At 43.4% G+C, this 27,635-nt stretch overlaps 1 protein-coding gene across 1 annotated transcript in view; it reads left to right on the forward strand.

Annotated features, from left to right (window-relative positions):
- Positions 1-19,100: 19,100 nt before the first annotated feature.
- Positions 19,101-27,635, forward strand: part of ISM1 (isthmin 1) — a 37,729-nt gene continuing 29,194 nt past the window's right edge. The window contains exon 1 of the mRNA XM_073003341.2: positions 19,101-20,141. Coding sequence (XP_072859442.1) covers positions 20,013-20,141 — 129 coding nt within the window. The 5' untranslated portion in view covers positions 19,101-20,012. The remainder of the gene's footprint in view (positions 20,142-27,635) is intronic.

The following is a 27,635-nucleotide window of genomic DNA, read 5'->3' on the forward strand; positions in this document are numbered from 1 at the left end:
CACTTTAACTCCACCCACTATCTTTTAGCCTTTTGTTTCTGATCATGGGGCGTTCTTGGCAACGATACTGGAGTGGCTTGCCATTTGCTACTCCAGGTGGATTGCGTTTAGTCGGAACTCTCCACTATGTCCTGTCCGTCTTGGGTGTCCCTGCACGGCATAGCCCATAGCTTCTCTGAGTTACTCAAGCCCCTTCACCACGACAAGGCAGCTATCCATGAAGGAGAATAATAAACTTACACACTCCTAAATTTGGGGGGGGGGGACAGAGTTCACACACCACCCCAGTTGGTACCTGAGTTCTACTTGATCTGCTGGTTTCTGCAGTTGCTCCTTCTCTCCCAACTCCCACCCTGAGAGTTTACATTTTTTATCTGGAGCTTTGTTTTCTTTACCATCTGATTTCCAAGCATCTGTTAGTATTTTGTTTTCATTTCATTTCTGCAGATAGGAGGACCAAACTGCTCTCTTGTCTGTGTATGTGTATGCAAACAAGGAGCATGTTTAAAAAAACACATGATAGTCTTTCTGCCTGATTTTATAGATTTGTTTCTCCTGCAGGTTAACTCCTAAACCCTTGCCTGAAAAATAAAAGAGTTCCATTAACCTCCATCCAATATGTTAGGCAATTCTGCTGTCTCTGCTCACCTCCAGAGCTGCTCAGATGCTGCACAGGAGGTCAAGGAAACGGAATGTCTAGACGACAGCGCAATAATAGCATCCAGGGGTCTGGTCTGATTGACTGGAGAAGTATTGCGTAATGCCATTCATGCAGAGCATCTAAGCCTAGTTTTACTCTCAGGTGGTAAGTCTGTTTTTGGGGGCTGTACTGAGGCTCTTGTAATGGAATGCTGCCCCAGCCAAGCTTAGAACATTCTTTTTTTAAAAAAAGTAAGTAGTTACTCCTATGGTTCCCAGACTGAAAGGGATTTAGTTACCACTATTGTTGTCATATTTAAGAACTATTTCTTTTACTTCCCTGTCACTCAAACATAATGCAAAGAATTAGGTTTTAGTGCTTTCAACACATCTGAATGCTACTGCTCACTAGCTGGTGACTCTGCTATCCAGCTTGCCATCAACAATACCAGCTGCAACCAAGAATGGGCCAGAGCATAAGGCATGGCTTTATATTTTTCCTCTGCCATTTAAAGAAGACAGGCCCCTCACAACTCTTAGAGTAGCTAAAATATCAGTTACACTTAACAAGGAAGGAAATGATTCCACGTTATGTTACAGTGCCTTGTAATGTATTTATACTTTCGATATTGGGGAAATGAATTACATACAGGTATAGTTTTAGAAGAGGTAGCTGTATTAGTCTCTGAAAGCGAATCAGGCAAAACCTGATACAGGCATCTAGATTTTAACTTCATACTTCTCAGCTCAGCTTGCTAATATGCCACTTCTCTAGATGTATTAGGAGCAATTTTTATATGTGAAGGTACAAGAAGGTCAGTTCAGTCACCGGAGGTCCCAGCTACAGTCTAAAATAGTACAATCCAGCCACAGATGTAGAACCTAGGTACTAATCTCACCACTTCCTGTAAAATGTTTGTCCCAAAATTCCAGGAGCAGAAGAGTAGGGTTAAGCAGAATTAGAAGAATTTGCCAGGCTCGGCTAATAAAAGGCACCATCGTCTCACTTACTGTAGGATTTTCATTCTGTGAGACCAAAGCAACTGTTAAGCCCTCTGATCTTCAGGGGGGAAAAAAGAATTCCTCAAACTGTTAGACTTCAAACAAGCAAAGAAAATATTTACAAAACAATGCTAGATTTCTACACAGCTCAAAACTTCCAAAACCACTTTCCTCATATGCCTTTAACACCCGCCTTTAACACCCGTTGTTGAAAGCACCCATAACACTTTCATCATCTTCCTTCATTTAAATTGCAAATCTTCTCATTTCAGACATCTGGCATGCAAATGAAGCACCAAGATGATTACAGCCCTTATTATTGCAAAAGCATGTCAGTAGTTGGGCTGAGGGGAGAAGCGTTGTCAAGAGAAGAAAGACATTTTGTCCTGAGCTATGTACGCAATGAATAGGGTTGACTTCCCATAAAGTAGATATGGGTATTTCATGTGGCAAAGTGCTATCACGTGTACCCCTTTTGCTCAGATGCCCAGCACCACCACCAGTTCAAAGAGCCTTGCTTATTAGGAAATTTGCCACATTCGGAAAGCTGATAGAAGTGCTATAGTATAGAGACCAACAATTTGCTTCTCTGGATTTCCAGATAAGGATAAAGACCTCAGGGCAAGCAGGACTGAAGGAGGAGAAAGCCTGATTTGCATTTGTTAAGGGTGCGTTAAATCCTGGAAGAAAGCAAAAGGAGAGCCAAGGGGCTCGTGTGCTTGATCCCATCATGTCATTTGGAGCAAAACAGCAAGTTGTGCACCAGCATAACAACTCATGAGCCTTCTTCCTACAGAGTCTGAGGGCAAAAGATCTCCCAACAGGCAGACAAGCTCCAACAGTAGTAAGTTATATGTGCTGTGGTTAAGGTGGTGTGGGATATGAGCCCTAGCAGAGATGGTGATAACTACTGGCAGCTACTGGGGACATTTTAGTGCCCAGCCAGTATAACATGGGCCCTGCACAACAATTGCACTTCTGGATTGCCAGTTTACTTGGTAACATTGGGTTTTACTTAGATTCTAATCCCATTGATTTGAATTCCCTTTGTGCTATTTCCATAATCAGCTGGCTCAGAAGTCATTCTGCTCATGCCCATTCTCAGTCTTTACATGCCCTGCCTTTGTGATATCACAAGGGCTCATCCCGGAGGCAGGAAACAATCCCTTTGTTTCATATTTTGGCCTTGGCATAAAAGGAAAATGGGATGTTGCTGATGTGGCAAATCTACCCTCATCACTCTAGAGAACCTCAGAGAAACATCACAGCCATTAAAGTAGCCAGATGGGGGTCTCCAGAGCCCAGCAGCTTTGGAACACCTTACTTTGAGAAATCCTACCTCAGACTAAAGCATCATGGGCAAGATAGCCAAGCAGATTGCCTGTGCCATGGCAGCAGAAATAACATCCAGCCGAGCATAGACCACTGAGTCAAGCCATTAAGGACTTGGAAGAGGTTAAGGTAGAGTACTGAGGGAAGCTAAACTGATTCAGAGTTCTAAAAAAATACAAAAGTTGCACATTCTTGTAGAAACTTTGTAGAATTTGCCTGCATGTTTTGAATTCTGCCTTGTTTTCATAGACCAATATAGCTACCTTTGTCTTTGTATTTGGAAGAAAGAGTTTGTTGACTTTGAGGCAACCTGTTTCTCTTTGGTGCCAAGAAAAGGAACTTCAGGAAAAGTTTGAACTGGTACAAATACATGTGTGTGCATATATGTTCATCTACATATGTACACAAACATCAACCTAACTGCTTGCAGTTTTGGACTGTCTTTGAAGTTGCGGTATCAGGAATGCCATAACGAGTACCCATACTTTACGAGTGCCCACATTACAGCACTGATTAACTCCCATCTGTGTGAAGTTTAACCTAGTTTGAATATACTCAGAAACAAATTCCAGTAAATAAAAAAGAATGTCCTTTCATTCTCTCTCTCAAATATTTGTATTGATACCAAAACATGTTGTTATTGAACCTTCAGCTTGACAGTTCTTCATGAAGAAATATCCCAGTTTAGGCCACTGGACTCAAATTGCATGGGAGGTGTATACCTCTGAACAGTTTGTGTCTCTTCTACTCATTTCCCGATTAGAATGTCTTAAAATAAGCATATGGCAGTATCATCACGTCTGATATTTCTTCCTCCTGGCTGTCACCAGCATATCACTTTGATTGTTTAGATGTCTCAGAAAGGGGAATTTTACAGCCAGCTCACAGAAGTAGCCAGCATGATTAGATTATATTGGCTAAAAATCCCTTACTGGGATTGTAGATTTTATCATTATGTATCTTATTGTATTGTATTTTATTTTATTACTCCTGTAAGCCGCCCTGAGTAGACTTTGTCTAGAGGGGTAGGGTATAAGTCCAAATAAAGTAAAGTAAAAGTAAAGTAAAGTAATCCTTATGTCTTTGTAATTTAAATATGTTGGCACAGACGTAAGAGAAAAATGAACAATTAGTTTATGAATCATGTCCTAGCCCAGGCAAATGTTTTGTAATAGAAAGCATCTACAATAGACTACACAGAGACAATTGGCTGATCTTCTCAACATGCTAGAAGAGACTTGAGAAGGGGCAGGAATATAGAAGGTGGCTTTTTGAAAGGTGCTCACTGCATGACTCATTGCTTTGACCAGTTGTTATCATTATTGCATTGCTACCGTCTGGGGAAGTAATTTGTTGCATTGCTGGTTATGATCACATCAATGTTAGCATTACCGATATGGTATTGAAAAATGCAAGAAACCGCTGTCTGGTTCTCTAAAGAAAATCCCTCAAACACTTTCCCCACCTCTGTCTGTCGAAACTATCACTACAATATTAACATCATAGAAAATTAAATATTTTTTTTGCCTTTTCTTGATGCCTAAGTCTGTTGCCTGAGGTGAGGACGTAATGTCCACCAGCAACATTCATTTTGCGGGAAAGGCTTGGGGCTGAACCTGTTTTACAAAGACATTATTTCCACATTTCCTAGTCATGCTGGCCACATGACAACGGAAACTGTCTTCAGACAAGCGCTGGCTCTACGGCTTGAAAAATGGGATGAGCAGCGCCCCCTAAAGTCAGACACAACTGGACTAAAAATGTCAAGGGGAACCTTTACCTTTACCTTATGACCAAACAATTAGTTGTGAGCAGAGATGGGCATGAGCTGCTGGTCCAGCTGTTCATGCCATTTTGTCTTTCAGCCAAACAGGTGTTTGACAGTTCCCAGCCCCCACCTCCTCTGGCGGGTGCCCACTCAGAGGCAGCACCCTGGCTTCCCTGTCCCACTTCCTCCAGGCACGGCCTCTGAGTGGGCGCCTGCCAGTGGAGGTGGGGCTGGGAATTGTCAAACACCAGCTTGTCCAAAGGATGGACCAGCACAAACCGGTGGTTCGTGCCCATCTCTTGTTGTGAGTGGGACTAGACCAGTGGTTCATAACCTTCAGTCTCCAGATGTTCTTGGATTAAAACTCCCAGAAGTTTTCACCACTAGCTGTGCTGGCTAGGATTTCTGGGAGTTGTAGTCCAAGAACATATAGGAACCTGCAACTGGGAACTACTGGACAAGACTATTGTATTTTGATAGATGTTGCCACATGTCCTGTAAAAAACAAGACAATTTTTCTTTTCTTCGTAAGAAAATAAGAACTGGCTTGCTACAAAAGGCAGCAAGTGAGACAGAATTAGCCCTGTTTACATTGTTGTTGCCCATCGTTCTGAAAAACATCTGAAACAGAAGCCCAAGGGCGTGCCATGTCTGCAAGTGAACCAAGTATCTTATCCCACCAAGGAGTCTCTGTGCTGAAAATCACTCAACACCAACAAAATATGACAGCTAAGATTGGCTTTACAATATCATCTTTTATAGAGCAGCGGTCCCCAACCTTGGGCCTCCAGATGTTCTTGGACTTCAACTCCCAGAAATCCCAGCCAGCAGAGGTGGTGGTGAAGGCTTCTGGGAGCTGTAGTCCAAGAACATCTGGAGGCCCAAGGTTGGAGACTACTGTTATAGAGGACCTCCCTCTTTTCAAAGAGCTATCAGAACACATTTCTCTTTTTAAAGCTGTTTGAACTACTCTTTAGCCCAAGTTTGGGTTAAAGCTTAAGAATGGCCAGTTTTCTAGGCCTTTCCAGCTGCCAATCACCAGGTAGCATTTGAACTGCATGCAGGCCATGTTGAAGAGCATGAAGCACAGTATGGTGCATTTTTGTTAGATTACAGCCGTGTAAATTATCATGTGCAGAATTGACACAGAATTGTATAATCTTTCTTGGTGAATGTGTTTCCTGTTTTGGTTTGGTCTTAGTAAAGCCCAAGGGTGCATTACCAATATTAATCCCACATAGAGTACTGTATACGAATTCAGTTAGTTGGAGTGACATAGGCCCATTCATCTCAACGGGTCTCCTCTACACAGGACTAACACTGGATTTAGCCCAGTGTATTTGTCTAACCTATTTTAAGATTGCCTTCCCTAGTAGACATCACAGCATTCTATAGCAAGAAATCCAATGTCTTCATTGCGCTGGCTCAAATACCTAAATGAAATAAAGCAAAATGGAAAGAAAAGAGCTTGGAAAGAAGAGACAAACATTCCCTAATACGCAGCAGCATAAACCCATTTATCTGAATTGCCTGAGGGGACATCGAAACCATATGACTATGCGGTCTTGACTGAGGTTACCCACGCCTGACTGCTGCTGAGGCTCCCATTGTCAAGAAAAGAGATATAAAACAGAAACAAGACTATTTTTAGATTACCAACTTTTTATGGATGCCAGAGTGTGCAAGCTCAGTTACAAGTTCTACCTAATCCACCAGGGTGAACACATGGATCGCTTACCCCCGACAGAATGATATCATGATATCATTATAGCCACAGCCTCTACATACTTTGCCGGCCTCACAAGGACTCTGCCTACTGGTCCATCTCTAGCTTGGTATCCTGCCTCTTACAGAGGCCTAACTGGATTATGGCTTGGACAATTTACTTTTTGGAGTCTACAGCTTCCCAAATCTCTCCCAGCCAAGTGGGAATACTAGCAGTTGTAGCCAAAAACAAATACAGTTGCGAAGCTCTGACCTGAATAGCTTCAAATCTTGCACCAAGGACCACTGAGCAGAGTCGGAAAGCCATTGCCTTATCCCACTGTGGCTGCCTGGTAGCCGATATTCAGAGGGACACACAGACACCTCATTTAGCTAATGCTCATTCCCCTTTGTATCCATCCTGTCCTCCAAAAAGTTCAAGGGAGCCTGCATGCCTCACCTCATTGTTAACTTTACAGCAACCACAACCCTGCAGACTAGCTCAGATTGAAGTAATGACAGTGTGATTGTCCCGAGATACTCACACAGTTAATTACATGACCCAGGGGAGACATGAACCTGGATATCCCAGCTCCCAAGCCAATGCTCTAACCACTGGTTGTCCATGGCTCACAAACAGTAACTGAGTTCTCCTCTGTGGATTTGTCTAATCTTCTTGACAGCCGTGTATGAGCTTAGTGCCAGTGTGCAGCTAAGCTTCCTTGTTTGCTTTAAATCCAACCATATGGGGGGCATTGATCCACAATGGCCCCATCGTATATGTGAGCAGAGATGTTTAAATGTTTCCGAGTTATCCACAATTCACTCTTCATAATCCCTCCCATCCTACAAAACGAGAAGGGATGACTCTGTTGACACTAATGGAGTTCTTTTTTCATCTTTTTTTTTCCTTAGCTCCCATTTAGTGGGGTAATACAGTGGACCCTTGACTTACAGACGGCTTGACTTACAGACTTTTTGAGTTACAGACTTCTCTGGCCGCAAAATTTAGGTTTGACTTGCAGACTGAGAATTGACTTACAGACCAGAAAAAAACCAAAATGGAACAAAAACGGCCTGTTACGGGATTAATCGGTTTTCAATGCACTGTAGGTCAATGGAGACTTGACTTACAGACTTTTTGACTTGAGAACCGCCTTCCAATACGGATTAAGTTCTTAAGTCAAGACCCCACTGTACCTGGGAAAGGTATAAGACTTTTTACCCATACATGGTTGGCCCTGTTTAAAGCAGGTCCTTGTATGCTTACTTCAGTTTAAAAAATAAGAAGCAAAATTTGGTTGCACCCTATGTACTTGCCATGGCATGTGGGTTGACCTCAAGTTGTGCTTTCACTGAATTATCCACCAGCCTTTTCAGATCTTGTTCTTGGTTAGTCGCTTTTGGCTGATACCCCATCTGGGTCTACAGAGAGATCTCGGATTCTTTTGCACCAATGCACTTCACATAAATTTATTCTCTGAAAATGTGGCCTCTCCATTGTTGTAGCCTAACTCCACATCGTTAGGGAAGAGGTAAATAGCTCCTGGCCTCCTAGTACAGATCTTCAAAGTACCCCACTGATCACTTCTCTCCATTCTGAGAATAAATCATTGATTCTTACCCTCTTCTTGTCATTGAACCATAGAAAGCCCATGCATAGCTTGGGGGAAGGGGTTCATCCTGCAGTGTTGTGCTGCCCCTCTCTGCTCAGACTGTGGGCCTCCACTGCATTTAACCAGTTACTAAACCAACCTTGCCTCCTACCTTGGCTTCCTCCAAATGTTTCACACCCATTTACTCACAACTGGCATGCCATAGACTATATACACTTAGGGGCTGAAAAGAACTATAATCCAAAGCACCTGGAAGCCACCATAATAGGGGAAGGCTGTTTCAAGCCATAACAGAATCCACCCTCTTCTCCCAGAGTTTCTAAGTTTAGTCAGGAGCATCTGCCAAGAGGGGCCATCAATAACTTTTTGAAAGTCCAAATGCATCCATATGTTCATTAACACTCTCCAAGAACTCCAAAAGTGTGGTATTTATCTTTGAGTTTCTGAAGTGCTCTGATTTTTCCTCAGGAAGACCTCTTGCTGCATATGCTTAATTATCATATCTTTCTTTCTGTACTGTTTTCCGTTAGTTTGTCTAAAACAAGATATTTAGGTAGAAGTTCGGGGGGGGGGAAGTCATGCTGAAATTTAAACTAAACTGAAATTGCAGAAGAGTTCTGTTGAGATAACAAAAAAAGGGGAAAAAAGGAAAATGTACAAAAAATTGCAATGTCCTGTCCATAGCAAAAAAAAAAAAAAAAAAAAAAAATTTCTGTACCCACAATTAAAACTGGAGAAATCTGAGATAAGTATAACATTTCTGTTTCTATGGGATCGAGTGGTCCTTCTTTAAAAATTAGATGTTCATACATTTAAATATGCAAATATTCACTAGGGTTTTTGTATTTTACCAGCAGAGCAGTCATGGAAAGAATCTTTCAAAAGCAATTTCAGGAGCTTGAATCCCTCCCAATCTTAACGGTTATGGCATGGTCTCCTGTCGCGATGGCCAATCTGCCCCCATGCCAATAACAGCCTCTGTGACAAGAAATTAATACAGAATTGTGGATATGTGCCCCACAGTAATATTGTGCCACCAATGCTGGCCAGTGTTTTGCATACAAATAAAACACTGCAGGACATGTAGTCCTAGCGGGCTGGTCCCAACTGCATTTTAACTGCTTTAAGCTATGGATCTTGCATGCATCATAGCACTACTTCACCAATCTCCAGACAATGTTTTTGCTTATAACCGCTATGCTCAATCTTTTTCTGTGACATTCTAGTTCTTTTCATTCAGCCTGACGCATGGGGGAGGCTTTTTCCCTCTTTGTTTTTTTTTATTTCTTTCTGTTTTTAAACAAATTAGTACATAGTGCACTATTCTGAGCTGGTATTGTACGGTATGGTCCAAGATAGCAGATCTTGGCGAAAGCATCGTTTGCCCTCCCGTAATACAATGGGTAGGAGTACCTTGCCTCTCTTATGTCCCACTGGGGTCATCTCCCAAAATTAGTTCAAGATAGCAAAGAATCAAGTTGCATGTGCTGAATGGCTTACTCTTGCTGACCTAGTTGCCGTTTCTTCTATTAAAGAACGTCACACACTGGGTCCCCCATCCCTAAAAGCTGTCAAAACACTCTCACAACATTTTTTTTAAAATTGGGAGTATGGAAACAAGTTTATCTAAATGCTGAACGGAGTGAAAATGACAGGGTAGGCTTCTGATGCAAACTTGTTCGGCGCGATTAATTAAATGTAGTGCTCACTTGATAGATGATAAGCTAGACTCACTGGAATTTTAAAGGTCTAGCTGTAAGCAGAGAGATACAACAAAAAGAAATGAAGTTCTCAAAACTGAAGATTGGAATGACTTGGCAGCAGAGTGGAAACAGGGTTGGTAGAGAGGGACAGGAAACCTGGAGGGAGAGGGAAGGAAAAGGGAGGGAAATTGGCAGGAGAGAAGGATAGAGAGGGAGAGTAGGATGTTATGAGAAATGTTGCTGTGTTCACCCTTTGTGTGGGCTGGAGTATCAAGATGTTGGAAGTGTGGAACAACAGATTGGATGAGACTATTATAACCTGTGAAGAGCCACTGCAGAAACTACATGACTGTTACAAGCCATAACAGAATCCACCCTCTTCTCCCAGAGAACGAGGTTCTCAAAACCAACCAGCCTGGACAAGCTCATGAACGACATTGCCCTGGAAACAGGGGTATCACATCTAGGCTGGCCAAAAGTTGATTGAGCCTAAGTTCATTTCCTTAATCCTTTATCCCCACATGGGTCTATGGGTTTTGCTACATGGAGGGCACAATGCTTGACAATATCTTGCACTCAAAAGTAAAAATAAACCATATTAAGTGCTTTGACATCTCATGGACAATTGTTTTCTGGATGTATCATGTGGAGTTGCACAAAGGCTACTGTGGAATACGCATCTTTAGTCCCTCAATGATTTATAAGCGTCTTGGGAATTGTTGGCAAGGGCCCATGTACTCAATAATAGTCAGAACTCTATCAGGGATTCACAATGGCATGAGTGTAACTGCGCAACTCATAGCTGTGAATTGCTTCTGATTAATGAGTTGTTGCTCACACCTCTGGTTGCAAGCCAAGCATGATACTTGGTGCACAACCAGGAATGTAAGGAGCAGCTAATTAATTAACAGCAATTTGCCAGTGTGATTTACACAATTATTACCTCAATGTAATGGGCAATGTCTTGTGTTCCCCACTGATTGCTTCTGTTGTGCTGGAATGTACCTCCACTCCCACCATTCCTGAGAGTCTGGGAAGAGGCCCAAACAACTACCTGAAGTATTTGAACCACTCAAAGGCAGGTGGCCTGCAGTGGCCTGAGGTTGCCCCAGCTGTCATAAAATAAGGTTGGCTTGATGAATGGGGATCATCATCATTTTCAAACTGCTTTGCATCAAGTTGGAAAATGCAACTTCTAATAAGCAGCTATTTTTATACTAGTCTTTGTTCACTCAGACTATTTCTTCTACAATTAATCTATATATTATTTGTTCCTGTCTGTTGGACCATAAACTGGTTTAATCAGAAATCAAACATCAAAAAGCCTATACAAAGACTTAAGTTTTATTAAGGTAAGTCTTCAGGCATCTTGACTGTGAACATAAATGTCTGAAATGAGATTTGTGGATAGCATTATTGTTGAATGATATTGCACTGATCCTTCTGCCTTCAACCCATCCTCTTTTGGGGTCCTGCTCTTAACAGGCACCTATTGAGGTATTTTTAAAAAGTCTTTACATGGCACCTCAAAGGCTAAGACCTAAATCCAGTTGTTAATCCCAGTTAGGGTAAGCCCTTTGAATATATGGAACATCTGTTTCGATTAACCAAGTTTCCATGGCTTCTATTGTTTGCCTACTGTAGTTGGGACAAATAAAGGGATTGATATGAACTAAGACCACTTTATCAGAAGTATTTGGTGAAGCATTTGGTGAGGTGGGCTATAGTCCACAAAAACCTTTGCATTAGCAAAATATATTAGTCTTCAGGTTCCACAAACAATATTTTTTCTCGTTAATTTTTTCTGTAATTTGCTCCCTTGATTTGATTGTTTTCCCCTGTAACTCTTGTAGGAATGCTAACTTGATTTGGTTCAACTGGATTAACTTGGTGAGGTTTTCCTTCAGTAGCAGCTAAATTCATGAACTGATATTGTTTCGTTAGCTTTCCCCCCAAAAAAAGTCTTGATATGAAATTCTGGTCAAGATGTTCCTAGATTATTTGTATCCTGTTGTGTTTTTTTTTCAAATGATAGGAAATACAAGATATTTGTAAACCTAAAAGGAAGTTCTGTTCTTATTTGCATTAAAGAAGGAATCATCTGCATGTAAACACCAAAGATACTGTACTTCAGCTGCTTATTTTTTCCCTGTGGTGTTTTCGCCATTGTTTACAATTGTCAGAAGCTTCTTATCGCAGTTTTACTATCTGATTGACTCAGACCTATGGAATTTAATTCCTGTTGTCTTGTCTCCCCATCTCCCTTCTCCAGTACATATAAAACAGAAAGAAAGATGAACTGAAAGCCCTTCAAGCTGTGTAGCTGTTGACATACAGATACAGTACACAAAAAATGAACAGGCAGACATGCAGGCACTTCAAGAGCAACATGACCCTGAAGATAGCAAAGCTCGCTTTATGGTTAGTTTCATTATTACCTGCCTGGGATACCTGCTTGTCTTTTCGTAGGTGCCATGAATTTCTTTATAAGCTGAATGTTATGAAAGTTGAACTATATAAATTGATATATCATCAGAAGGACAGATAATAAGTGAAATAAGTTTAAATGATTGTTTAAAGGTTTGCCTATATTCTTTCTGCAAAAGCATGATTATGTCGCTAATTCAGATCCAAAGTTGTTTTTCTATTACAGTAATGACCATGAAAATATTCCGAGAGGTGGCACACAGAGGTAGAAGCAAATACATGGTAGGGCGAAGTGAAATCAAGTGGCAATAGCAACCCTTGCCACCTGCTGTTCATTAATTAATTCATTCATTCATTCATTCATTCATTCAATTTTTACCCCACCCATATAGAGGCCAGGTCACTACTCTGGACAGTTTACAATGAGCGTATCAACAACAAAGCTAAAATTCGCAAATAAGTCATTAGACTAAGAGAGAGAGAGAGAGAAAATCCCCAACCTAAATATACATATAATAAAATCTATACTAAGGTACAAGACAGCGAGAGCCCAAATTATCAGCCAATAAAATTATGGATTTTCAAAAATTAGAGAGACAAACAATATTAAATTAAACTAGGATAAGTGTAGGCACCACCCACCCACCACCAAAGCTGTTCTTACAAAACAGCCATCTTTCGCCTAAAGACCATAGGAGAGAGACATGTCTTATCCTAGATGTGGGAGAGGGCGGTATGCATGTATGAGAGAGTAGCATGAAGTGAGGACCACCTGTTGTTACCTTCCTTGCACACACAGACACACTGCATATATTCACTTCTCATGTGATGATCTTCTTGCCGTAAAGGAAACTGAAGTACTGTAATTTAAAGTAAGTTGGAGATTATGCTCAGGCAAAATGTCTGAAGAATTCTGATGGATGATTCCTAAAAAGAAAGGTTTGTTAAGCAAGGTAAGACCTGATATTTTGCGGGAGGACAAGCATGGAAGGATTCCTGTGAAAGATGAGCATTTACTTATCATTTACCAGTTACTGTATTTTTGCCTGTCCTCCACTGAATCCAAGAAGCATATGTGGCTCTACTCTACAATTTTTCTTCCCTATAAACTTAAGGAAAGCTGGCTGGATACCTCAGTGAGGAAGGTACCTGGCTGAAGAGCCAGAGGTTGGGAGTTCAATTCTATATCATGCCTCCAGGGAGAAGAACCAGTCTGTGTGCCAGCCAGTTGATGACACATAATTTTTCGGATGCTGGCTAGACAGTTCAGTGAGTTAGGTATCTGGCTGCAGAGACAGAGCTTGGGAATTCAGTTCTCCACTGTGCACCCCAGAAAACTTATCCTGTGTGGCCTTGGGCAAGCTGCACAATCCTAGGGTGTCTCAGAAGACGGGAATGGTAAACCAGTACCGAGTACTCTGTACCTAGAGTATTCTGGAAAGGGTCACCATGAGTCAAAATTGAAGTGACAGCACATGATGATGATGATGATGATGATGATGATGATGATGATGATGATGATGATGATGATGATGATGATGATGATGATGATGAGGGCAGTCACAAAAACACAAACATTTCTCTTCATTAAGGGTCAGTTTTTAAGGGTCAGTTTGACCAAACTCCGGGAGGCAGTGGAAGACAGGAGGGCCTGGCGTGCTCTGGTCCAAGGGGTCACGAAGAGTCGGAAATGACTAAATGGCTAAACAACAACAACAAGGGTCAGAATGAAAAACTATGAGAGATGACCATGAAGATTTCCTATGCAATGGCCTGTATGCACACCCTGTAATACTCAGTTATAACAAACATATTTAAATCCAGATGCTTCTTTAAATTAGAACATTCACAGCTACCTTTGTTCACCGGTAACCAATTACACTGAAACATGTGGATGTAACTTAATTTAATCTCTCTAACTGAGGACTAAACCCAATTGTTTTTGCCAATTAGAGTAAAGCCATGGAATCAACGGTGCTTATGTAAGTGTTGACTTAACAGGTCCTGTTCACTGAATGGGTCTACTCTAGTTGGACTAACAAACAGATTTAGCCCTCCAGGATCAAATTAGATGTGACAGTAAACATATCTTTGGATCTTCTGCTTGGCTTTCTCCTTTAGAAAAGACAAATTAATAAGAACTGTGTGTGGGGAAGCTAATCAAGATCACACTACAAGGGAAAGAGCAATCTTCTCTCCTGGCATCATTTCCCAGCTGAAATCCACTAGCACACTTAAGCCTGATATTCACTGTGAAATCTGGTTTCATCCAGGACTCTTTCTTAACTGGAGTGTTGATGGACTGTGGCCACAATGGATCAACTAAACCAAAGCTGAGTGTCTTTTACTGGTTCTCTTTGGTGGGTTTAAATAAAAATGAGAGAGAGAGATTGAGAGAGAGAGAGAGAGAGAGAGAGAGAGAGAGAGAACATCTCCTGAAGCAGTGATTTCTGGTCCATTGGTTTGTGTCAATGAACTCATCATGTGTGGGATTTTTTTATTCCAAATCAAAAGCCATCATGTGTGGGCTACCCAATAAGCAACAGAGCAAAATTTTACTGTTTATATTGTCTCCTCTTGCCTAAGTGCTTTTCCATTTCTTCCCAATCAACCTTGCAGCGCCGCTTGGCACTATATCTAGAAGAATACTTTAAAAAACACACACACATTTGAAAACAATGTGAACTCATACATTTTTCCTATAATAAGAGAACCCAGATTCAAACCACCAGCTCATTACTGCCAACAGTAGTGTTCTACCATAGTTTATTCTCATTGCACAACATCTTGACACACAAAAGTTAATGCTGTGTCCGGAAATGCATGCCAAATACAGGCCTACCTCAGATGGCTTAAAGATGTGTTTTTTTCTTCTTCATAGGATCATGGTGAACTTACATTACCCGGAACCCAGCTGCAGATCATATGTGCAAGCTTTTTTTCCCCCTTTCTTTCACCACGCTGTCACTTAGGCTGGTATACATTATGATCTTTCCATCACTCCAGCCCCCAATTTGTAGTCTTAAAATAAAGTGTAACATACACCAAGTTCTGTTTTCTCAAATAACTCAAATCTACTGCCGTCCACATTTTATAGTTCCAACCCTGAAAGCAACAAAACGAAGCCACACAGTACTTGTCCAAGGGTTTCTTCAGAGTATGGTGTATTTCATAGCCACACTATAGCTGGTTTGCCACTTCACAAAATCATTTTGGCGCTCTACGCCATTAAATTCAGGTGTTACCACTTGTTTCATTACATCATTTTGAGCAGCTCCATGCCTTTTTAAAGCCTGTGACATGAACTTAGGCACATTTACCAGTAAGTAAGCTGCACTGAAATCATCAAGGCTTACCTCCATGGATATTTGCAATAGAAAACACTTTAATACATGGAGCATTTTCGGCATTCTCTTGTATGTGTGCCGCTTTGTACTTATTAGCGCCCATACTACTGTTAACACTTTCCTTCTTCTTATGTGCCGTTAAGTCAGAACCAATTTCTAGTGACCCAAATAGGACTTCAAGAGAAGTGAGTTACTTAAGGAGTGGTTTTACCAGCTTCACACCATCAGTGAGTGCCCATAGCTCAGAGGAGATTTGAACCCAGGCCTTCTGAGTCCTAGTCCATCCCTCTATCCACTACTGCCCACTTGGTTTTGGTATTTCAAGGTTGGGTTTGGAGATCAAATTGTAATTTGGCAAGGGGGTTGGTGAATTAAATAAAAGTCAGGGTAACCCCTTATATTCATATTGTCCTACTGCCTGGCTTCGTCATAGGCATTTAGGTACATGCAAGTTACGGATGCAAGTGCTCTGACTGCCAGTAAACATGTTAAATCCCATTCTGCAGAATGAGAACCAAATATTTTTCAGACAAACAAAAGCTAGCTATCTTGCTTCACTACAGGTGGCTTAACTAATTGGAAACCATGAATTCTGGTCTAATCAGATAGATAGATAGATAGATAGATAGATAGATAGATAGATAGATAGATAGATAGATAGATAGATAGATAGATAGATAGATAGATAGATAGATAGATAGATAGATGTTGTGGCCAGTCAGTAACGCTATGACAATCTAGTAATGGTCCAGGTTATTTCTGGATCATGTTGACATCTCTGAATCTCTGAGAAGCCAATGAAATCTACAATTAGCTTGCACATATGTCCCTATAGAGATAATTCACATAAAGCTTTATTTAGATTCAGTAGGACTTAAATATGATTTGCTTCTTCCTGCTCTGTATCTTTTTTTAAATGCATTGTATGTTGCCACTATACATTCTGTATGTTGATGGAATTCAGGTTTCACGTAGCTCCAGTATAACATTCAGCGCCGTTGGTCTGACATCACAGCTAGTTCTTACCTATGGATCTATACAAATAAACTTAGAGATTAATCATGAAGCAGATCTTTTTTCACCTTTCCAAATAAGAGCTTTCAAAGGAATGTCGCAACTGCTGTGATTCGTGCGGTTCACAGATCTTGCGTACCAATGTACAGTTAAGTTTTATTGCTGGTGCCAGAGAGACTCAAGAGGCTTGCCCTGTGCTTGAGGGTTACAGTGTCAACACCATTCACACCCATGCAGCCTAATCCTCTTTATATTTGCTCATAATTACACCCCATTCATTTAAGTGGGATGTATTCTCAGGTGCTACTGATTTAGGACTCCTTAATTGTGCAACTCTTGAGAAAAGTGAATGAAGCAACAGGCAGCAAGCCATGCAGAGATGGGAGAGGAGAGGGTTCCAATTTCTGCCCCTGTGCTCTTACTTTAAATTGAAACAGACCTGGAAGTTGAGTTATGGCAATGGGACTTCTTTCTTGTTAGGTTGAAACGTTTCGCTACTCATCCAAGTAGCTTCTTAAGTCTGGATGAGTAGCGAAACGTTTCAACCTAATAAGAAAGAAGTCCAGTTGCCATGACTCAACTTCCAGAGAACCACATCTGGATGACTGAGAATCTTCACAGTCGAAACAGACCCTTTCCCTCTTTGAAGATGAATGGGATAAGCATGGGGGCAACCAACATGTGTCCCACATCCCAATCATATGTGTTAGGAGAAACAAACTTCAGCACCAAGCACAAGTACTGTTTGCTGGAGTCCCAAAATTAAATTCCTGCCATCTCCACTAAAAGAAAGCAGGTGCTGGGAAGGACTCAGTCAGAACTAAGAAAATCATGTCAGTGTTGCCTGTTATGTTTATTTTATCTGTAAATCAGTCTGGGGCTTTTTGTTGACAATGTAATTCTTCCCTCGGGCAGAAACTGAGTCTTCATTAGCTTTAAGAAAGAAAGAAACCAAGAAAATGTGGGTTTAACATTTGACAGTGTCAAGCAAAGTGAATGTAAACATGACCACTCCAAACAGTTTATTCTATATTATTTCTGTGTCCATCCTGTCTGGAAAAAAAATGGCATTCAAGGCAGCCAAAACTGAAGTAAAACAAAATAAAATTAAAATGCAAAAGCACAATTAATGAACACATCAATAAAAAAAGAACAACCCCTATCAACTGGAATGAATTTTAATTACTGAAGGCTATATAAAGAGGGGCTTGCTGGCAAATGAAATGACAACACAGAGGGCTACCTTGTCTCCTTGGAAGTGAGTTCCTTGGCCAGGGAGCAGCTACCAAGAAGGCCCTCTCCTATGTTCTCAAGAAATGAAAGGGTGGCAGGATTAAGAAAAAAGAAAACCTTAAAACCCTAAAAGGTAGTAAGGGAGAACACTGCTGGATAGCTCAATGGTTTAGATTTCCGGCTGCAGAACCAGAGATGGGGGGGGGGTTCAATTCCTCACTGTGCCTCTCTGACAGGGTCTGGACTGGATGATCCATAGGGTCTCATCCAGCTCTGCAGTGCTAACTTTATTATATGAAGTACCATGGTCCCAGGGCGTATAAGACTCGGCAGAAGGACAGATCATAAAGAATACTATACTAAAACCAGAATTCTTTCTATTTTAAAAAAAGCCATCTAAGGGGAAACTAGTCACTTTTCTTTTGGGGCATTAAGAAAAGCTGGGAAAAGCTATGCCAGATACCCAGCACAGATTCAGGTCTGATCCAGCACCAGCTTCCTTCAACGCGCTCTGCAAGCAACCACCTTCTTCGTCAAAGGCAGCAAAGCTAGGGAGAGGAGCGCTTGCTAGTTGGTGTCCTGGCTTGTAATTATCCGAGTTAGCAGTTAGGGGCAAGCAAATAGTTAGCAACAGGGAGTGTAGTGTAAGTTGTCTGTCTGTCTGTCTCTCTCTGTGTGTGTGTGTGTAGGGGGAGTTTGCTGTGACGAGTTCAGAGGAAAGAAAACTTGAGGGGGAGAGAGAGAAGGGGGAGGGAGGGAAAGAGCCCAGCCCGGTAGAGACGGGAACGAGCGGAGTATAAAAGCACACGCAAGGCAGGCAGGCAGTCTCTGGCGAAGCCACGCTCGGGAGCCAGCAGGAAGGTTCCCCCCCGCCCCCCAAAAGCCCGCGCAGGACCAGGGCGCGAGAGGACTCGGCAGCGAGGGCTCCCGGAGAGTTGACACACACCCCCGAAACGTCGGGGCTGTGCCTTCTCTCTCGCTCCTCTCGCTCTCCCAGGGATTACCACCCAGGAGGCGGAGAGGGCCGGCGGCGGCGGCTGTCGCTGCCGTCCGGCGGAGCTGAGGGTTTCTCACTGGCCGCCCTCAGCACCAAGCGAGGCTTTGCCCCACGAGGCGTCCCCGGGACCGGGGGTGGGGCGGGGAGAGCCGAGAACAGCCGCCGCCCTTCGAAGCGCGCCGCTAAGCTCAGCCTGAGGACCGGGCGAAGGGGGGACGCTGCTCTGGCCGGGGGGGAGTGACCCCTGAGGCGAGCTCTGCAGGCACGGGCAGCCCCCTCCGGGCCGGGCATGGGCTGAGGAGGCCAGCCGCCCCCTGACTTGCCACCGCAGCTTTGGAAGCGGGCGCCGTCGAGGGGCTGGGGAGAGGGGCGCTTCAGGCAGCGGCGCCTTCGCGCGTTCAGGTGGTGGAGTTTGACGGAGGGAGAGAGAAGGCAGGGGCAGCAGCATCCCCGCCGCCATCCCCAGTCACGGAAACGGAGAGGGGGCGAAGCGAGTCCTCGAAGTGGGGCGCTTCCCTCTCACCGCCAGCAGGGGCGGCCACCGCCGCCGCCTTCCCCCTCGGAGGGTGCCTCTTGAGGCAGGTCAGGCACCCACACGACCAGCCCCGCCGCTGCCGCTGCTTCTCCTCCTCCTCTCTCCCCTCCTCCTTCGCGGGCGCAGCCCCGGCGGCCTGGGCGCGCTCCGGGGCCGAGGGGCAGAAGGCGGCGGCGGCGGCGGCAGCAAGAGCAGCAGCAGCAGTGGTCGTGGTGGTGGGGAAAAGCCAGGCCAGCAGCCACCGGGTGTGCTGCTGCTGCTGTTGCTGCTGCTGCCGCCGGTGGGGACGACCCCATGCGTGCGCCGGGCTGCAAGGGCAGCAGCAGCAGCAGCAGCAGCAGCGCCCCCTGCAGCCGGCCCCGCTCCCTGCCGCGGCCCCGGCGCCGTCGGGCGGGCGTCCACAGCCCCCTTTCTCCGCCGCCTCGGAAGCCGCCTCGCGTCCCGAAGTGGCTCCGCCGTGGTGGTGGTGGTGGCGGCGGCGGCGGTGCAGCGGCGGCGGCGGCGGCGGCGGCAGCGCTGGCTGCCCCAGCTCCTCCTCTTCGGGCGGCCCGGCGGATCCTGAGAGCGGCGCGGGAAATCCCACGCTCGCCCCGCTAGAAGCTGAACCCGCGGCCGGGACGGCGGCTCCTCCTCCTCCTCCTGCTGCTGCTGCTGCCCCGTCGCCGCGGAGCCCTAAAGCCGCCCGTTGCAAGAGGATGGTGCGCCTGGCAGCCGAGCTGCTGCTCTTGCTGGGACTCCTCCTGTTGACCTTGCACATCACCGTCCTGCGGAGCAGCGAGCCCGACGGCGGCGCCGCGGCGGGCAACCAGAGCCAGCGGCAGCAGGTGAGAGCCTGGCCCTGGACGGCAGCCGGAGTCTCCCCTCCCTCCCGCCAGCCCGCCGGTGGGGGGGGGGAACGAGTTCCGGCGGCCGAGCGCGCGTTTTGAAAGGGGGCGAGGGGGGGATCTGTCTGAAGCCGAGGCAGAGGCGCCTGATCGTGGTCGCGGGGTGGAGGGTAGGGGCCTCCTGAGTAGGGGGGGGGGCGTTCATTGACTCACCTATCTAATCCCTCTCTGTTGTTTTATAAACGCGGAGATCATTGCAAGTTTGAGGCTTCTGATGACTGGAGAGATTCCAAGTAGCATATTGTAGAGCCCGTTGGCTTGACATCGGATTCTGTCTCCTGGTCTGGCAGTGGCTTCCAGCTTTCCCTTCCTCGTCACCCTTCATCTCTCTGGCTGCTTTTAACCAGAGAGAGACTAGGGCTTGAACCCAGCTCTTTGGAAGTGTAGGGCATCTGCTTTCCTTCTGAGCCTGAATCTTGCGCTTGGGTTTCCCCGACACCCCCTGTGATAACTAAAGCAGCATTTCTTTGTCTCGAAAGCCCCATGCTCAGAGTAACCCATGTGCCTTCACACTCTTATTTGTCCAACATTAGAACATGCATATTTAGTTAGCCGTATTCAGGCTTTCAATATCTGCAGGGAAGGTGCCAATCCTGATTTTTACCTATAATATTTGTGTGCTGTCAAGTCAGTTCTGACTTATGGCAAGCCTTTCCAGGGTATTCTAGGTACAGAGTACATTCAGAAGTAGTTTACTGTTTCCTTCTGGGGGAAACCTGGGACTGTGCAGCTAGCTCAAGGCCGCACACTCTGCCTCTTCTGGGATGCACAATGGGGAACTCCCAAGCACTGGCTCTGTAGCCAGGTACCTAACTCGCTGAGCTGTCCAGACAGCTTGTCCTCCAAAAAATCTGGATGCTGGGATGCTTTAGGCACTGTATATTCACTGGAGAACATTTACTAGGTTCCCAGATTGGGGAGCCTCCCATCCAACAACTTCTACATTGTAGATTGCAATTTCCATTATAACTTCAAGGGCAACCGAGATGTGTCCATTCTGGAACCGGAGCCCAAATGCTCTCCTGTTGCTGGCAGTCCACACACTTTTAAAAAGTCACTTTAAAAGTCTCAGTGCATCATTGAGGTGTATGTTTCTGTCTTCACCCTCACCTGTTTTGTTCTCTGTCATAGCATCTCTTGAAGCAAGCAGGCAGCTTCATTCCGCTGAAGGGTCTCAGGTGACACTTCACCGGCAATGTAGCTGCCCTTTAGAATAAACGTTACTGCCTGGCAAGGGTGCCTGCTCAGACCATTGCTGTGATGTAGCAGTTTCTGCTTTTTCTATTGGAACTCCAGAAGCTCTCTTTATATCTAGTTGTCAGACTATTGGCCCATCTAACTAAATATTGCTAACTATCCAGAGTTTCAGGCAGGCCAAGGGTTGATTCGAGGCCCATCATGATATTCAGCATGTCCTTTTATCACTGAAGTGCACCTCCTCTTCAAAACATGCTCTGCTGTTGAACTAAAGCTTTTTCCCCCCTTGCTTTCCCAAATGACAAAAATCCCAACTTTGTTGCCCGTGCAATAAATATGGAAAGTGAGGAAAGGACATACCACCAGCCAGTCCATCCTTTCAGAATTATTATTTGTAGTGATGTGGAGAAGGAGAAGAGTTTGGGCTCAACTGAAAAAGAAGCTCCTGCTCTCGGCTGGGGTAGCAACCAAACCTAGAGCCAGAAAACTTAACTTTCTCCCCTACGTGCCTCTTCTTGTGACTCTCTGGGCATGTTAAGAAGCGGCATGCTGCTGCCCAAGCTATTGTTGGCCTCAGTACCTGTATCACATTGAAAGGTCCTTGATTCTTATAGAAATAAGAAAATTTGTGCACCTGGCAACGGGGCGCTTTATTTTAGTGACTGCGTTGCAGCAGTTCAGGTAAGAAGGGTTTGTCAGGAAGGCAGTTATCCACAACTAGAGGTCACCTGTATTTCTACGAGTGACTGGAAGTGGGAATTACTTCTGGGATTGACAGGTGCTGGAAAACTCCAGTGGGAGGGGGAGATCTCTGTTCTCCTTATAATCTCTGCAGCCATGAGGAACCACTGCACCTACAGGGAATTTAGATAGAGAGTGGTAGATGTTGTACCATAATAATACCTTATTATTCTGCTATCTTCTCATCCTGTGAGGGTAGGACTGCATTGCTTTAAAAGTGTGTGGATTCTTCTGTGACCATTCACTAATCATGTATGTTGGTAAGGATCAACAAATAATCTTAGCTTTCTTGCCATTTAGGCCATACATACTCATTTTAAAAAAAAACAATAAATGTATCCTGATTTGTTTTTCATTTTGGATAGGTGTGGCTAAAGGTGTGATTACATTGGAGCACTGCATTACAGTGGGGTCTTGACTTGAGAACTTAATCCGTATTGGAAGGCGGTTCTCAAGTCAAAAAGTCTGTAAGTCAAGTCTCCATTGACCTACAGTGCATTGAAAACCGATTAATCCCGTAACAGGCCGTTTTTGTTCCATTTTGTTTTTTTTTCTGGTCTGTATGTCAATTCTCAGGCTGCAAGTCAAACCTAAATTTTGCGGCCAGAGAAGTCTGTAACTCAAAAAGTCTGTAAGTCAAGCCGTCTGTAAGTCAAGGGTCCACTGTATGTCTAAAATCACAATCAGTGCTCACACAGGGACTGTGGATTGAATTGGGAATTCACCAATGCAAGTTGCATGCCTGCCAGCCAGTCAGCCATCAGCCTTCCTCCTTCCCTCCCTCGCTGCCTTCCTCTGGTCCCACCTCCGCTGATCCTTTAATGATTTGCACTGAAGCTGCTTTCTTATTTAAAGCTCCAGACTACTACATCTTTCAAAAACTCCTATAGAAAAATAACATGGAAAAGTACTTAACAGTCTAAAGGACATTAAAATATTTAAGAGTGATTTGGCAAAATATATCAAAATTCACACATCAGAATGATTGCAAAACAGGGATCATCAACAACACTCTCATCCATTACTCTTTTCCCTTACTTTCAAGTAACTCGTGCAGGAATTGCCTCATTTCTTGTCACATATGGTTTTAAATTAGTTGTGACTATATGGTCAAATATCTCATGTTTTGCTCTGCTTATAAAACGGGTGAATTTGAAGTGTTTTCTACTGACCAAATGACAGAAAGGCTGATTCAAATCAGTCCAGCTCTTTTTGATTCCAAAGTGGCTTTCTTTCTTTGCCATTGGGGGAATTCTACTTTTTTCAAGCAGGAACAATTCAAACAAGCGTTTTCCTATGTGATTAGTTGCAATACATTCTTGTAAAGAATGTCTCTTAGGTGGTGTTTTGGTAATGTAGGCAGTTGACGTGTGATGTCCAGGACTGGGGGAACATGCCCCTGCATTCTTTTCTCTCCCCTGATCGTCCTCTGGTTTTTTTAAAATTTCTTTTTAAAATCTTACATGTATGAGATTATCACTGGGTCATTGTTCTTATTATTTCCTGTATTTATGCCCCCATCAGTTTCCCATCAAATCAACAGAGGTGGGATGGGAGGAAGAAAAGATTGGCAGAGGCAGGACCATGGATGGAAGTACAGAAGGGACTTGTGGGCTGGAATGTGAATCACATCTGGTCTGAACAGTGAACTCCTAAATCAGTCCACAGCCCTTGTGTGATCAGTGACTGTGGTTTCAAACAGAATGTGAATGAAATCCAGTGTAGTCCACCCTGAGTTTGTGCAGACGGGTGACAAGAAGTATACATTTTCTGCTGCAAAGTTTCAGCCTTGAGAAAGTAATTGAATGCAGATAACTTGCTGGAAGAATGACAACTGCATCTCATACTGCAGAAAGCAGAGTATGGGGTGTGTTTCTTTCTCATCCACTTGATATACACGTACTTTTGTCTTCTCCTGTAAGAAAAGAGATGGTTGCTTTGAACCAGTCCAGGCTCCACTTAATTCATATGCTAATTCAAAAATTACACATGTAGTCTTACCTCATTGTAAGTATATTCTAAAGAAAATGGCTAGTGTCCTGCTGCCTAAATGCAGGAGGGAATTGTGTAAGTGCCCCTTCCACTCCAGCAGGCGCCCTGTTCTGTGGCCAGTTTTATGAGTGACCTCACAATGAATGTGAGACCTCACAACGGCCATGTGACAGAGAGCCTGCTGGAGAGAACAAGATGCTTATCGATTCCTTTCCACACTTTGTTTGGACAACAGAATAGAGATGATTCAGGCTGCAATATAGTCTAGGTTGTCTTTATGATGACAAGGAAACTAACACATAAGGTACCTTGGAATTCTGATCTGCTATGAAGCAAAAATTAGATTCCACAGAATACTTTAATGGAAGGAACCCTAAGCCCTTTTTCTGATTCCCACCGCCTTCCCCCAGTATTCAGCAATAATCATGGCAGGCCTCTGCACTGACCTACATGGGCTGAGTAGAAGTGCCCTGCATGCTTGCTCCCCAGTAAACATTAATTACTCATCAACATTGAATTGCTGAGAAGGGCAATAAAAGTTCCCTGTCCATTTGAGCACAAGTAATTTGTGAGCAGCCACGATCCAAGCAAGGCTGCCATCGGGATTGCTGGACCATAGGTCGTATTTGAGGATAAAGTGCACAAGGTCTTAATGATAGTACTTGGATTATTCAGATGTAAGGGGAAAGGGAGTCCAATTCGTGCCTCTAGGGACAGCTGCCATGGCTTCTGTGTCCCTCCTAGAATCTGACTGGCTCATTGCCCTGACAGAATGTTTCACCTGCCCCAGTTCTGTACTTACTTCTGTCTGTATGTTTCTGTATACATGAATTTCACAGCAAACCTAATGGAAATGAAACTAAATATGGGATGTCCTTCAACAAAGAGAAAGGTTGAAAGGAATTGTTTGGGAAGGGTTGCTTGGAAAGCACCCTAAGGCGATGAGAGACCTAAAAGCAAAAGTCTTCCTTATTTCTAATCTTCTATACTATCCCCACCTTCTACAATCTCTTTTGCTGGCCCAATGTCTGTTCCTCCAGAAATGTCAGCCAAAGAAAACATTTACTCCCCCCATCTCCCTTTTTTTGAAAATGTTTGCTACTGAAAATATCTACCACAGTGGTGATCCCAGCAACCCAAAATAAAATAACATAAAATCATCCCCTGATCCTTCACTTCATGACTGTGTTGTAACACTAATTAATATTTAGGAACCAAATGAGTGATGATGAATCAAAATACTGAAGGAGCTGGTAGAACAGTGGAATCCTGTTGTTGTTCCTCCAGTGTGCTTATATCATCTTCTGGTGTGCTTATTTTATATCCTGCCTGGTTGAATTTGCTGATCTTACCATATCTCAGAGCAGTCTTTTCCGTGCTTGAATTTTAAAAGAGACGTGGGCTTGATTTGGTTGGGAGTCTGCCTTCTGAATGAAAATCAAGGGCACAGTAATGAAAACAATCCTTACAGCTGTCTTTTATAGGTTGTTACTATATAACATCTTGGATTCCTTTTTCTTTTTAAAGGTCTTTTAAGATGACTAGCTATAACATCTTTATTTCCTTATGGACTCTGGACATGCCTGAAAATGTTGTTCTGTAGAACAGTCAACTGAAGACGTTTGTGTGTTATTTTTTAATGAGGCACTTGGTACTATTGGAATAACCCTGAATTTGTCTTTTGTGACAAGCCAGTAACATAATGAGGGAAACAGCTGAGCAAATGAAAAGTTGAGGTGAAATGTGTTCCCAAAGGAGTTCTTTGTATCTGACTGGCTAAATGGATGGTAGGGCAACTTGACTATTTACATTCTGAGGAAGACGAAAGGCAGGTTCTGTTTAACCACTGTGTACGCATTGATGTATGGATTCCTGATTTCATGAAATCACAACCATTACACATAAAAATATCTGTTCGGTCATTTGAACAACTTGGTAGGGCTTAATAGCCAAGAAGATGTTTTTCATCATATTTTGCTATGCATAGCAATGCAAAGTTATATACTTCCCAACTAAATTGATTTTGCAGCTTTGAATTTTGGGAGAACAGAATCTTGAAGACATTAAGGGCAAAGAGTGTATCAGATCTCACACTAAGCATTTAAACAGATGGAAGACTAAATTGCAAATTTACTTATTCTCTAGCCAAAAGTATAGTGACCTGGCCTAGATATGCATTTCAAAACACAATAAATGGATACTTTTGGGCCTCTGAAATGTTTGGTCACTCCCAGTGTTTTAATATTTAAAGAAAGGATTCCAGTTTTCTTACATTTTCTCTTTGTTACCGTCATTCTGAGTCATATTAATTAATTAATAATTTGGAATGTTCCTTTGGGGGAAAAGGTCCATGAAGGGGGGGAAAAAACTCTGATCCTTGCAGACTAATGGCATTGGATCAGATGGCTGGTAGCTTTTGTTGGTTGTTTTATGTAGTTGACATATTCTTACATCTGACTTACGATGGGATTTCTCAGTAATTTGGAGTCCCAAGACTTGTGACTCCTTTCTGAAGCCCTCCTCCGAAGTGGCAGGTGTTCAAAAATGTTGTAGGACATTTTGTTCCACTTCACTTTTTTGTTGTTTGTTTGTTTTCTGGTTTTGGTGATTGGTGTTTCTGAGTGAAGTTTATTTGGACAGACCAGAATTACTTCCTAGCAAGTGAAGCAGTTTGTTTGGGGTTGAGACGAGTCTTCTTTCCTAAACATGAAAGTGTTCCTCTGTCAGGCATAGGAATGTGCCGATAATCATGGAAGTTCTAGTGATGGATCCAGGGTCTTGGCACGTTTCAAGTCTGTCTTTAAATTGTCATCTGTGCAGTTGTTCAGTCCTCTTTTAAGAATCACTTGATGCCTTCTCAGTTGCTTTTCTGGATTTTTGACAGGTCTGTCCAAATAAATACTACCATTAGAAAGTGCTGGTTATTGTATGTGCTGCTTTTCTTAACAAGCAACAGGGGGGAAATTACAAATGAAGTTGAAATATGTAATGTTACTTGGTTATTTACAGCCTTCTGCACCATTTCATCTGTACATATGGAAAGTAAATTATTTATGAATTATTATGTTAAATATGCCTATACAGTCTATTAAAGTGAATGCTCCGCACAGTGATTCACAGAATGCCTGAGGGTGTAACAGTCCACATAAGGAGGCTGTATTCCTACAGCCTAGCATGTAGAGAGCTCTAAATATGCAACTCTCTGCATATTTAGTGTGGATTAAACATAAAAAAAAAATTTGGTTGGCCTCAATGCATTTAATCCTCTTTATAAAGTCCAGTAGACAGGTAAGGTGGGCATATCTGATCTCCAGGTGCTTCAAAGGATTGGCTACATGTTCCAGGAACTGAGTGCCACTTATCGCTGTGGTTCTCCTTTTAGGGATGGGGATTTCTTTTTTAAAAAGTATTGTATGTGGGAGAATTTTTTCCTTTCAGGGGCTCTAGGGGCTGCAAAATTGTCTGTGGGGTTACATGATCCCCACAGTGATTTAGCATAAGCAG

This window comes from Pogona vitticeps, chromosome 1 (assembly GCF_051106095.1).
Source record: "Pogona vitticeps strain Pit_001003342236 chromosome 1, PviZW2.1, whole genome shotgun sequence".
Lineage (NCBI taxonomy): Eukaryota > Metazoa > Chordata > Lepidosauria > Squamata > Agamidae > Pogona > Pogona vitticeps.